Here is a 14,509-nt window from a genome sequence, read left to right as displayed (position 1 = left end):
GTACAATGTTTCCTAGCATTTGCTACAGTTGTCGAACCACTTTCTGTAATTGCAGAAAGAAGGTAGCTTGAGGTGACCTGAGTAGCCCCAATATGTCTTGTCTCTTCCTTTTGCCTCTGGATGGAATCTACATTAATAACTTAAACTACACATCAAACCGTTAGATGTCTGAAGTTGGATAAGATGAGTTACAGCATTATAGTATGGGCCAACTTAATTCCTATCTGACGGTACTTTTGATATACATTGGTTCCTCCTCTCACCATAGATAAAGTCATGGTAGCTGTTCTGCCATTGCTAAATAGAGTAATTTTGTCCTGTATCCATATAGAGATAACCACAGTAACTTGGCTCCGAGTTTTTGTGACAAAATTCAAAATAGGCAAAAATCATATAATTGCAGAGGTTCGAATAATTTGAATTTTGGAACTCAGTCAATAGAACGTTGCTCTTCTGTATTAAATACTTGGTATTTACAACACTTAGAAGTATTGTAAAGGCATCATGCAACAAGGGAAATTCCAGTTACATGTATTTTTTCACAGTAAAGGTAGTCATATACTAGAACAGGCACCCAAAGAGGCTGTGAAATCTCTGTTCTTGGAGATACTGATAACTTGAATAGCACTGAGCAATCTGATGCAAGTTTGCTCTGCTTTCAGTAGGGTGTTAGAATAGGTGACCTTGCAAACTATTTATTCTATATTCTGCCAAAACATACTATTTTCCAAGGAGTAGAATGAACCCATATGCTTCTTTAATTTCTTTAGTTATGGAGAATGATACTGCAGTGTAGGCAAAGTGCATAAATTTATCTCTAGGAATGAAAGAGCTGGTAATTTCACCGTTATAAAATATATTGGGCTGTTGCTAGTATATAGCATTTTTGCTTTTTTCACCAGTTTTTCTCCATCTGAGCAACCATATTAAAAAAAATATATTGTTTTACTTGTATACAAAGAGTACTACCCTTAGAAACTTTCCTTAATTCATAAATGTGCATGTTGGATGTTCTTGCTGTGTCTTGAAGCTCATTTTTGAAAGTAACATTTTCTATTTGGATTTAATATTTCCCATTTTGTAGTCATTGTACCTGTTGGATAAGTGGTTTGTTTGGTATTTAAATCTCCCATGAGATTTCACCGATTTATGTTCTTATGTGGGAGCAATCAGAGATTCAAGTACAAGGACATGGAGGCTGTTCTCGGCAACCTGCAGCTAATAAATAATAACATGGGTACTGGTATCTTGACCGGACATTATCAAACAAGCTAAGGCAGTACTGATGCGCTTTTCCCAAGAGAATCATAAAATCATAGAATCATAGAATGGTACAGGTTGGAAGGGACCTTGAAGATCATCGAGTTCCAACCCCCCTGCCATAGGCAGGGACACCTCCCACTAGACCAGGTTGCCCAAGGCCACATCCAGCCTGGCCTTAAACACCTCCAGGGATGGGGCCTCAACTGCCCCTCTGGGCAACCTGTTCCAGTGCCTTACCACCCTCAAAGTGAAAAATTTCTTCCTAATGTTTAATCTAAACCTGCCCTCTTCCAGTTTAAAGCCATTCCCCCTCGTCCTATCAATAAATGGCCTAGTAAAATGTCCTTCCCCAGCTCTCCTGTGGGCCCCCTTTAGGTACTGGAAGGCCACAGAGCCTTCTCCAGGCTGAACAGCCCCAACTCTTTCAGCCTTTCCTCATAGGAGAGGTGGTCCAGCCCTTGGATCATCCAAAAACTAAGCCAATGCTCCCTACTGGGAAACATGTGCGCTTTAATGAAACACCACACTACAGTTTGAAGGGCTGAGCTCTGGGTATTTTCACTGTCTTTACAGCACTGATCTTCTATCTCTCCTTATCTTTCTGTTCTAAATGAACATTGCTGTGTATACTCTGTAGCATATATCAAGCTTCCTGCACAGAAATTTCTTGCTTGTTTGCAGTGCTTTAGGTGCGCTTACTACTGTCATACAATATCTGCTAGAAAAGTCTGATAATCTGTTATTTCTCTGAGACGTAAAAGTCACAGAGGGGCCAAAAGCCATAAATATTTCCAGCAGTGTTATGCAGTAAGTAAACTGAGGTAAGTGGTCTCTAATAATTTTTTTCTAAGATACATACACCACAAAAGCCCAGTGTTGAAAATGCATTGTGAGTGCAAAGTTCAAAATTCAAAAAAGTTTGCAAAAGACATAACAAAACGTGCCCAAGTAACCTTAATTCAAGCTTTTTGTAGTCACTAAGTCTTTGGTTACCTGATCATATATTTTATTACTCCTCCTTTCCACAATCCCAAGAGTCCTGGCTAATTAATAAACATGTAAATATTTACTTGGGCATACATCTTTCTTTTATCCTAATTGTTCAGTATCACACATTGTATTTATTGCACACAATTCTGTTCTAAAGACAGAATCCTTCTATTCTCCAGACCTTTCTCAGTAACTTGTACACTGATGGGAGGAGTGTCTTCAGGACTGCCTTGAGTAGTGAGTTAGTAGCAATTTTTCCCATGGTAAAGAAGGACCAAAGAGAGATTAAGATAAAGATTGCTAATTTAGAATCTGAGATTTCAGCGTACTATATGCAGTGCTGTGTGTGTTTATAGAGTAATTTCTCGGTAGCTTCATTTGCAGCTGAGTGCAAAGAGTCTCTGGGTTGAGCAACCAGACAATTAGAAATACTTTGTCAATAGCTGTTTTGAGGAGATGGGTTTAATCAACTTGGATAGGATCACATGAAAACTTCAGGTAGGTATAGACTGCGCTTTTCAGGGCAGCACTGTGAGAAGCTCTTGTGTGTCTGCCTGAAGTCCCTAACATGATGGCTGTAAGGATCTTGCTGCCCCATAGCAAATACCTGTTGGGGGTGACTACAGAAAATACCTATTGGGACAGATACCGCAGATTGCAGCTCATGTTCCAGCTCTTCCAGGAAATCTTCTGACGCTTCTCACTGCATTTGTTCGCCTAGTTTTCTTCTGCAGCATTATCACACTCTGGCAGAACTTCTCTGGATAGGATCATCTTTCTCAGACTTTGGGAAGCAACAGATGAGTTCATTTACCTAGCACGTGCAGCTTCTCTCCTCATCTTGGTTTTGCTTTGCTTTTTCGCCTCCATCATTTGAATTTTATAGCTTCGTACATTAAGGAGCAGTGTCAAGCACAGTTCTTAAATGTAGTAATACTTTTTAAAATTTGAATTAGAGTTTCACAGAAAGTAGCATATTGGTACCTCTCCGACGTGTTTACAAAATTCAGCTCTAATTCCTTTAAATGTTGTATGTCTAATTTATTGACATTGCGTGTTCCAAACAAAGACTGGGGTTTTTTTTGATTAAATAAACAAATCCTGGCTCAGCTAGCAAGGTCTTGACATAGAAGCAGTTGACATAATTTCTGTCCATGAAAGCTGCTGGATGGGATTGCCTTTTTTCCAAATTAATACTGAGGTTGTCAGGGTCCCACATTGAGAAAACCCAAAACAACCTCAGAGTGTACACTTCACCATACATTGCGGTATTCAGCCACAAATATTTCAGGGTCAAAGGTTTTCACTGATATAAAGAACTTCATTGGATTTTTAATATTTAAAGATAACAGATGAAAGAGCTTTGCTGATTCATATATCCAAAATATTCCTTTCATTGTAAGGAACTGTAAAATACTATTATTATCATTGGATCATTATAGCGTGTCACTGCAGAAGTGCACATTACTGAAGTTTGATGTCTATACATGTTTACATAGAGACCATAAATTTCATAGGATCATCTACAGATATAATTGACTTGTTTGGTTATATAATTACATGTATTAGAAAATATTTTTTAAAATCCTAAATTTAAGATTGCAATCATTCTATTAACTAGCTATGCAGCATTTGAACAAGACACTAATTTTAATTTTAATAAATAAGGGAGTAAGCCCATGTAAGAAATCAAAGGCAAGAGGGGAGGGGACAGATTAAATTGACTGGAGGTGTTTTCCAGAGTTCAAAACATGCTGTAAAAATAGTTAAAGCTACCTTGTCAAAGAAGTACAAGGTTTGAAACTGGTAGCCATTTATGCTGAGTTTGAACAAAATAAGTCACTGCTCATGTATAGTTATAAGAATATATTATTCTTATGGTCCAGAATCAGTACAACCTGCTATATTGTTTGTAACTTGTTGAAAAAGAAGCATACACAGATGGAGAGGTAATTCCTACTGTCAGTTATTTACATATAACTCTAGTCATTTTAACAGAATTTGAATATCTGTGGGGGAAAATGAGTCCAGGATAAATTAGATTCCCAGAATCTTAGAGTTTCTCGTATGAAATGGTCTCAAAGTCTTACTTTTTCCTGCATCTTTTTTTTCTAAATGATGTGATTATACATTAATAATTTTTCAGAATAAGATGCAAAATCCTTTAATGCTTGTAACCTACATATTGTTTATTCTTACCACAAAGCTTTTTGGAAGCCCTGAAGGAAAAATTACAGTTCAGTCACTGTAATTGAGATGTGTGGGCCCCATCTGACTTGTATAAACATAGCTGAGGGAAGAAGGATGCCAGCAATAACCATAGTGGTAGGTACCTGAATACGTAGGTAAAAAAGTGAAGAATTATTGAGTCTAATGGGAAAATCATGTGCGCATACTATGGACAGAAAACATTAGGCTTTTGTGATGTGAATTCAGACTGAACACATTCCTACATTGTTGGTACATGAGAATGATACAAAACCACAGATAACTGTATCGTGTACCATAGAAGTTCATAGCATAATTGTGTTTCCAGTATGTGTTTTGTAATAACAACATATATTTCTTTAGAATAGTACCTAAAAGCCTATGATAGTTTATAATACAGATTACAAAAATAAACCCTCAATTCAGTAAAGGGATTTTTGGTTTATTTGGCTTTGTTTAACTTACATGCTACTTAGAGTTTTGAAGGAGAAAGGAAGGATAGTTTAACAGATGTGCTACAATCTCAGCATTCTATTTACAGACTGGTAGATTTGTATAATTACTTAGACATATTACTTACACAAAAGGGGTAAGATGTGAGAGAGAAGTACACAAGTGTGGAGAAACAAGCACTTAAAAAATCCAGAGAATCACCCATTCTCATGTGGACACTGCAAAGAGGCCCAAATGAGTAGAACAGAAACAGGCATGGAAGGAGGAAGACAAGTTCTACCACAGGCTTGTTGTTCCTGTTGCATTTCCCTTAATAATAATATTTCCAGTGAGACAATCTTGTGAGTTTTGCAGGTCCCAAGTGTAAATCAGGAATAGAGTTCATCAAGCTGTTAGCCGTATTTGCCACATTTCTTTTTTATTTCCTACACAATTCTTTCCTGTTGCCCTTTTTATGCTCTCCTTTCCATTCACTTTAGCTGTGATCTGTATAGCTTGTGCATTTATCCTTGATTGCCAGGTTAGAAGCCTGGTGCAAATACTGCCTGCTTTTTGAGGGAGGGATTCTCTCAGCTTTATTAAAGTTTGTTATTCACCTCAAAGATCTTTCCAATTCATTAGTAAAATCTAACTAGCTCTGAGGGACCTACAACACATGTTTTTTCTCATTCTGTAAGTTTCTGTGGGAAGTAGGTGGTGACTAAGGATAGGTCCATAGGGTAGCATGACAGAAGCAAACACAGAGGTCGCCACTGAAGCAGTAAGGAGCACAGGTGAGACACCTGAAGCACATTGGTTACAGATGTTTTATGTAGCCTTACTGAACTCATCATTTTCTACCCTCTGACTATCCTCACTCAAGTTAAATCATCAGCCTTATTTAATTCATTTAATTTCATACCAAAGGCATTTTCCGCTTCTTAAAGTAAAAAAAAAAATAATGCTGAATTAGAGACTAGAAGACAAATAATACATCATGCTTTATATTAAAAGTTCACAGTAAAAAGACCCTCTGTCTAGTCAACTGGCAAGAAGAGCAAGTGTATGTGGACACCTCTGAAAACTGTGTGCATGATCAAACTCCCAACTGAAATTAATGCAAGTCTTTCTACTGACTAAATTGAAAGTGTAATTTAGGGTTCATATCCCTATTTTAAGAATGTGTAATACAAAAGATATCCTTACCGTCAGTAGAAGGATAAGAAGATTAAAAGAGCTTTTGTTTCTCTACAGGCTGTACCATGTAGTAGAAATGTTAAGCCTGAGTCATATACATTATTCAGGCAAAGCCTTTATTATTAGCTGACTCTTTAACTGTTTTCAAGTGATTGAGCAGATGCTCTGAAATTCAGGAAAGACTTCATGAATTGTTCACAGTACAACAGAATTACTGGTAAAGAGCTTTTTTCAGTTGAAAAGAAATCTGTGCCGTTCATTCTGCTAAAACTGCAAGAGCTTGCCTTTGTGCTAACAAAAAAGTTACAGTCTTGGTGCTTCTGTTCTCATGTTGCGAAAAGGAACCATTCCTGTTATTTCATCTAGCGTTGTTACTGTTTCCATTGAAACACCTTTCGCATCCCTGAAGGATGCATCTATAGACAGGGTTGTTCTTGACAGCATATCACCAAAGGTTAGGTTAGAGTTCCAACATAACACTTCAAAATAATGGGGAAATTAACTAATACCCAGTTACAGCAGTAACATCTGGTGATATCAGTGGCAAATTAAGATGGTCTCCCTGGAGCAGCCCTCTTTTACAAAAAAGTGTTAAGTGAGATATTGGTAACAATATGTTATATTACGGGCTTGTTGTGGTGGGAAAAATAATGAATCATAGAATTGTCTAGGTTGGAAGGGACCTTTAAGGTCATCGAGTCCAACCATTAAGCTAATACTGCCAAAACCACCACTAAACCATGCCCCTAAGCCACGTCTGCCTGTCTTTTAAATACCTCCAGGGATGGTGACTCAATCGTTTTCCTGGGCAGCCTGTTCCAGTGTTTGACAACCCTTTCAGTGAAGAAGTTTTTCTTAATATTTAGTCTAAACTTCCCCTGGCGCAACTTGAGGCCATTTCCTCTTGTCCTATCACTTGTTTGTCCTATACCAGTTTGAAGTTGCTTTCAGAATGTGTGCTGGAATTTAACTGAAACCCTTCATAATACTTACTGTATAAAATTCTAAGCTTTGCATATGCCTGCTTTGGACTTCTCTCACTTTTCTTTGGTAGGAGTTATATATAGCAGCCCTGTGATTAGCAGATTGGTGCAGTCTGCTCTCTTTCTGAACAGTTCTTACTCAGTTTGCATTCGTCACTCTCATTATTTATACTGTGCAAGGTCAAGGTCAAAACATGAATGATATAATCTGAGTATGCATTTTAATTAATAAATAATGGGGGATATATGTTTTGTTTAAATACTTTAAAGGAAAAGAAGCTTGTGCCCCACCCAAGGTCCTAGATACTAAAGTGGAGGAGAGTTCCGAAGTACCTATTTTAGAAGACACATCATCATCACCAACAGATATTCAACAGCATTTATGGCAGGTTTCCACAGATATTGAAAACACTGAAAGGTATGTGTAACTCTTCATTCCTAAACAAAACCAATTTCTGTCTAGGATTTATTTAGTCTTTTCCAATTAGGCAGTCAGTGTTGCTACTATTAAAGGTATTAGTAATTGAAATAACCTGTTAACATTTCTGTTACATTTAACATATCTGAGAGCAACTCCTAAAAGAAGGGCAGAGAGAAGTGACATCCTTAATTAGGCTAATTACCAAAGGATAATTGTCAAAAAACGAAGGGTGGGAAATGAAGTTGCGAGTGGGTCAGATTCTCTAAAAGGGGCAGATTTGTCTCATCTTGAGTGGCTTCGGGTTTTGTACATAAAATGTGCTGGCCCGCAGTTCTGCATTCATAAATTGAAAGCACAGAATCTAGTTCATGTCAGTTGTTTCTGCCTGTAGTAATGAATGTGGAAGCCTTAGGAGGGGAGGGGAACATCACCCACAGGTTTGTCTTACTCCCTTAACTATGCAGTTCAAAGACAAAAAAATGAGACCCTTTAGTAGGGAGTAATCCTTGTGGCCAACATTTATTTCCAAAAAATACCTATTTTGATGGCTTTGTGTATTAAGCTGCTGCTGAGATTTTAATGGTTACCATGTTTATTTGTATAAATTGAACTTCTGTTCTACTGAGAGAGTAACTTGGAGAATAAAGCTGAGCAATTTCTTATTAGTCATGCTGCTTGATTTCTAAGAACTATTTTATATGTAGATGAATAAGGCAAGACCACATTGTTTTTAAATCCTGAAAGCCTTAAGACGTTACAAGCCTGCACACAAAATTGCTGGTCTGCAATCGACCTGTAAAACAGGAAACTGCAACTTCTGGCCTCTCTCAAAACATGTCCAAATGTAACGTGCTTTGTGAGATGGTATTTTGTTATCATATTTTCCATCTTCTGCCTTCTAGAAAATTTCCTGCCAGAGTCCTCCTAAGAGGAGTGAGAGTGAAAGCTGTGTTTCTGAAATTTTCACTTAATGTGCAGGGAGCTTAAGTGTCATGGATTAGCAACGTGTATTATAATTTCCTTATTAACAGTGAAACACATTCATGGCATAAGCTACAAAATGCTGATAAGGGATATTAAGTTGACATTACTACCAGCTTGTGCTAATTTTAAGGCATATTGTGTATTTTGCCACAAGGATCACATTGTCCCTGCCAACTCATTTAGTATGGAACACTCAAGTGCTACAAGAGATCGTAAATTTGGACCAGATGTGACTAGTTAATGTCAGACTGGCGTAAAAGTGCTCCTTTATGAAATCTTTATTTTGGTATGCATCTACTGATACATGTATGTGAACCAAATGCTTGCCTAATAGATTTTTGTATTTATTGCTCCGTTATTTCAGCATATAAAGCTATACTGTAAGCCATTCCTCATTCAGTCTTCAACTGCTGTTCTATTGTATCTCTTTCAACTTTTGTTTCCACAGAGATATGAGAGAAATGAAAAACCTTTTAAGTAAACTCAGGGAGACTATGCCTTTACCACTGAAAAATCAAGGTAGGTTTTGTATTTTCTTCATATAAGGAAAATTAAGATAATTAAAGGTTTTGCCTTCCATTACATCCAAAAAATGTAGGGGTTTCTTGCAGAAGTTACAAAGAGAAAAATCTAGGTGAAGTCCCTTCCCTACTGATTCAGTGGAGCCAGAATTTAGTATGTGAACTTTGGCCTCTTGAGTTACACATGAGGTATTCTGGAATTTTATAGATCTGGTATCTATAGATAAAATAATAGATTTTTCCTGGTGACGTGAAGGCAGCAATACAACTAATTCCCTGTGTCAGAAGGCTTTCTTTTTCAAAGGTAATGAAGGTGTAAATTGCACAGACTATGAGAGGGATCCTACTGGGTTGTGGGGTTTGCTTTACCCCCACAAGGCTTGTAGCTTCTCTGACACGGCACTGACCCTATGCAGAAAAGGTACTGCTATTCCTGGTAGTCCGCTATAAGGCACCTTATACGAATGCACAGGGGGGCAGGATCTCCATCCTGTGCATGTATTTAGCAGTGGGCCCTCATTTTGTGGCCCAGCAGTGTTATATGTCCCACATATACAGGGACTCCCTTTCTTCATGTGAACAACATTAAGAAGATACTAATTTTCCTTTTTGATTTCTTCTTGATAATGGGTATTTCTTAAACGCTGTGTAGTCTTTGCACAGTGGCAGCTGATGCAGTACGCCTCCTAGATCTTGTCTCAAGTAACTAAGCAATGTAGCATTCATCATGACATGGTAAGAGGTGAATATAGGAAGGTTGAATTCATTATACAAGTAAGAGTTTATGGTAGGATGGGTTGATGGAAACCTATATGAACAGAGAAAGGGAATTGCTTATGATACATGATACAGATGTGCCATTGTAGAGACTGGAAAAATACCATAAACTCTATGTCTAGCCTAGAAGAAAGGAGTGTGGTGGAAATAAGGAAGAAAAAGGCAAATTTGGGGGATATAAAGCATATAGAGACTTGAATTCAGAACAGAGATAAAGGCATACAGAATTCTTCTCTGCTGTCTGATGTCTACACTGCCCTTCAATACTGGCCAGAAAATCACTGATCACCTGTGCAGCAGGATGGGAAATATGTCAGCTAGTGTTTAAAATATCTGAGGCATGTCCCAGGATCAGGTAATCATAAATGGTGTTTTTGCAGCTCCCACAAACTCCAACTGTGATCATAGTTTACAGATGACCTCTGAGAATGGATGCCTCAGGAATGGACAGTCATACTCATTATTCATACAAGCCCTTAATTTTTTTTAAATATTCCCAGACCTTTAATTAATTAAAGCTAGATAACAGTATAAGTAATTACAACAAACAACCAACATGATAGGTGATTAATATGGTCTGGACTGTAATTTTGACATGTATGAATTACAAGCACTGTTTAAGAGAATGATGATAAGATGAATGAATGCCATTGAATGAGTTTATCTTTACAAGATCCAGTCCTGCTTTCAGTAAATGACTGAGCATTTTGCTGTTGATTTCAGTGACAGCCAGAACAGAGTTAAGGTTGCAAGCCCACAAAAGCTGTACAAAATGTTACTGACTCCTCATAGACCTTGTATGGAATTCTCTTAAGCAACTACAAGAGTTACTATGCTAAGAAATTTAGTTGATGTGGTTCATAAGCATAAGTCACAATATTAAATGACCTCTTACCTGTGTTCGTATAGTTAAGTATTTGTATTACAGTTGTGTCTAGAACCTACAATCAAAACAAGGTCCCTGATGTAACCAGAATAGAACATCATGAGGCATAGCTCTTAGCCTGAAACCATGCTTGAAGATGGCTCAAATTCAAAGTGAATTCTAAAGATTTGGCGAGATAGCTCACTGGCAGGGCATGAGACAGGGTGAGCATACTGTGCTAACTTTCCAGACAAGGGATTTTCTCTTGATGTGCCACAATGTTCCAGCGTTGCATTTTTAAATGGAAGTTCTCCCTGAAGTGCACAAATGGCCACTCAGTAAAGTTTGGGGTTTTTTATGTTTAAGTTAGGCCAGAATTTAACCTTTGAATCGACATTTCCAAACTTTCGTGTCTGCAAGATCTCAAGCTACTTAAGTTTAGGTTTTATTTGGGATCCTAACATTATTCATCCATGCAGGTATATTGTGGATTAGGTCTCCCAGTACTGGAGGTGTAATTTCCTTTCAGTTTTGTCATTGAACTGGTATTGCTCTTGCCAAAATTTCTATTACATTATTATGGAGATCCTGATAATGAGCATTGTAAGACTCTCATATAAAAAATTCAGGTTATTATTGACTTTATACCTAGGACAATGAGATCTATTACTTTATCACGTAGGTGCCGTTAGGACACATAAATCAAGTAAACTAGTGTGTGTGTGCACATGTGGACATGCTTGTATTAAAATGCGGGTTTTTCATCACAGATGATAGCAGCCTCCTAAACTTGACTCCGTATCCATTGGTAAGAAGACGGAAGCGAAGATTCTTTGGACTTTGTTGTCTTGTCACAAGTTAGAAGACTAAGTACAGAAGCACCAAGAAAATCATAACTTTGATCAAACCACTATTGTTTGACCACTAAAAAGATGAACATTGCTATTCTTGATTATAAAGTACATTTTCTACACTAGCGTATTCCTTTTTCTCTCCTGCTCCATCCACCTTTTCAAAATAAGGGTTTTAATAGTTTAAAGTTATGGTGGTCAAAAAACAGCTGTGGAATAGATCTAGCATAACTAAGAATGGTTTTAAAACTTTTTAAACTATGTTTTGCATGCTTACTTTCAACCACTCAGAGAAAAGACACATGAGTTATGGTTAATAGATAATTTTAAAGGTTTTTTTATTGTTTGAACTGCAGCTAAAATTTGTGCATAGTACAGTACTCTTCCTAGTATCATATTAAAATATTTGATCATATTTTACCAGTCTTTAAGCATAGAAAACTATTTAACAGCAAAAGTATTAAAAGTTCTAAAACATTTAAACAATATTGTAACAGAACTTGCACAAAATCTCCAGTTGCTTTTTGTGCTCTCATTCATATTTAGTCTTCCACTATATCTCAATTTAAAAGCTTCATAGAAAAATATCTTAATTTATGATACACAATCCATATATGAAAATACTTAGAACTTGTAAATACAGAGAAATCATAATATCTACATACTGTACAATGTGTAGAAGCAACAGATTTCCTTCTAAGTCAATAGTATCTCTATACGCTTTTGGAAAAAAATAAATAATTTATTAAAAGAAGGTGTATTAAAATAAACAATGTAAAACACAACACCAACCCATTTTGTTTCCAATAGAGTTCAAAGCATGGTGTCTGCATATCACTAAGTATTACCTCTTATAGGGCATGCCAGAATTATCGCAGATTGTAAGATATTAAACGTTTTACATTGTTAATAAAGTTTTTTTATTTAAATTAAATGTTGTCTTGTTTCTAGTTACATTGCTGGAATATGTCTTTTTTTTCTAATTTTGTTGTCAGATTACTACACAAAGTTTTGATAATTTTTCCATTTTGAGAAGTATGATAACAAAGACAGGTAAGAGATTATGATGAATATATAAATGATACTGCATCCAGCTCTGGAGTCCCCAACATAAGAAAGACGTGGATCTGCTGGAGCACATCCAGAGGAGGGCCACGAGAATGATAAGAGGGCTGAAGCACCTCTCCTATGAGGACAGGCTGAAAGAGTTGGGGCTGTTCAGCCTGGAGAAGAGAAGGCTCCGGGGAGATCTTATTGCGGCCTTCCAGTACCTAAAGGGGGCCCACAGGAGAGCTGGGGAAGGGCTTTTTACTAGGGCATGTAGTGATAGGACGAGGGGAAAGGCTTTAAACTGGAAGAGGGCAGGTTTAGATTAAACATTAGGAAGAAATTTTTCACTTTGAGGGTGGTAAGGCACTGGAACAGGTTGCCCAGAGAAGTTGTTGAGGCCCCATCCCTGGAGGTGTTTAAGGCCAGGCTGGATGTGGCCTTGGGCAACCTGGTCTAGTGGGAGGTGTCCCTGCCTATGACAGGGGGGTTGAAGTCGATGATCTTTAAGGTCCCTTCCAACCAAACCATTCTATGATTCTGTGATTGATTCTATGATAATATTTAGTGCAGGGACATCCCTGTACACTCACAAAGCTGTGTGCTTGTGAGCACAAATGCGGGACCTTGAAGATCATCAAGTTCCAACCCCCCTGTCATGGGCAAGGACACCTCCCACTAGACTTGGTTGCTCAAAGCCCCATCTAACCTGGCCTTGAACACCTCCAGGGATGTGGCCTCCACAACTTCTCTGGGCAACCTGTTCCAGTGCCTCAACACCCTCAGTGTAAAGAATTTCCTCTTAATGTCTAATCTAAATCTACCCTCTTTCAATTTAAAACCATTACCCCTCATCCTATCTCTACACTACCTGATGAAGGGTCTATCTTTATCTTTCCTGTAGGCCCCCTTTAAGTACTGGAAGGCTGCTATAAGGTCTCCCCAGAGTCTTCTCCAGGCTGAACAACCCCAAGTCTCTCAGCCTCTCCTCATAGGAGAGGTGCTCCAGCTCTCTTATCTTCGCAGCCTTCCTCTGGGCTTACTCCTAGAGGTCCATGTCCTTATGTTGGCGCCTCAAAAGCTGGACTCAGTAGTCCAGGTGGGTTCTCACCAGAGCAGAGTAGAGGGGCAGAATCCCCTCCCTTGACCTACTGGCCACGGTTCTTCTGATGCAGCTCAGGATGCGGCTTGCTTTCTGGGCTGCGAGCACACATTGCTGGCTCATGTTGAGCTTCTCATCAACCAACACCCTCAAGTCCTTCTCCTCAGGGCTGCTCTCAATCCATCCTCTGCCTAGCCTGTATTTGTGCTTGTGCTTTTTGAGAAGAACAGAATCAAAGTCCACAGCAGGATGTTTTTCCAAAGTTAATTCTTTGACATTTTCCCCCTATCTCTCATGAATAATGTCCTCGTTAATAAGATCAGTTTTCTGTAATAAGTACTTAAAGAATGTCCAAAAGGTGGCAGCACTGACATGTTTTAATTAGTCGTCTACAAAACAATAGACTTGCTCTATGTCTCCATCCCCAGAGATAAAACAGGTTTTACAATTCTTAAAACTTTGGAAATGTATCTCCTGATGCCTAATTGCTATTAAAAATATTGTCTGGGGAGATGATTTGTAATTAAAATTAACCAATTAATTTTCATTCATCAGAAGTTAAAAAGACAGACTGATACTCTTTTATTAATCCTGTAGGTATTAATGCCAAAAAGCAGACTGCACATGCAGCGGAGCTATAAGAGAGAAAGGGAGAAACAAAATTTCACACAAGTAAACTGTTAATTCTTTTAAAATTTTGTTACATTAGTAAACACAGAGAAATTGCTATATCAGGTCAGTGTCTTTTTTTAACAACTACTTTCAAAGGAAGATTAAGCAGTAAGCGTTTCTGGTGCAGTACCTGCCCACATATCATCACACATAAGGTAACATGCCAAGTTACATGACAGCTTATATCTCTGTATTT

General features: G+C 37.9%; 1 protein-coding gene across 1 annotated transcript in view; it reads left to right on the top strand.

The window, feature by feature from the left end:
- Positions 1–11,700, top strand: part of RGS7BP (regulator of G protein signaling 7 binding protein) — a gene marked incomplete at its 5' end in the record, with an annotated part of 39,941 nt that extends 28,241 nt beyond the window's left edge. The window contains 3 exons of the mRNA XM_082497754.1: positions 7,344–7,491; positions 8,927–8,997; positions 11,412–11,700. Coding sequence (XP_082353880.1) covers positions 7,344–7,491; positions 8,927–8,997; positions 11,412–11,503 — 311 coding nt within the window. The 3' untranslated portion in view covers positions 11,504–11,700. The remainder of the gene's footprint in view (positions 1–7,343; positions 7,492–8,926; positions 8,998–11,411) is intronic.
- Positions 11,701–14,509: the final 2,809 nt, after the last annotated feature.

This window comes from Vanellus vanellus (genome assembly GCF_965231255.1).
Source record: "Vanellus vanellus genome assembly, chromosome: Z".
Lineage (NCBI taxonomy): Eukaryota > Metazoa > Chordata > Aves > Charadriiformes > Charadriidae > Vanellus > Vanellus vanellus.
Note: the sequence above shows the minus strand (reverse complement) of the source record. Positions and strands in the feature narration are given on the sequence as shown.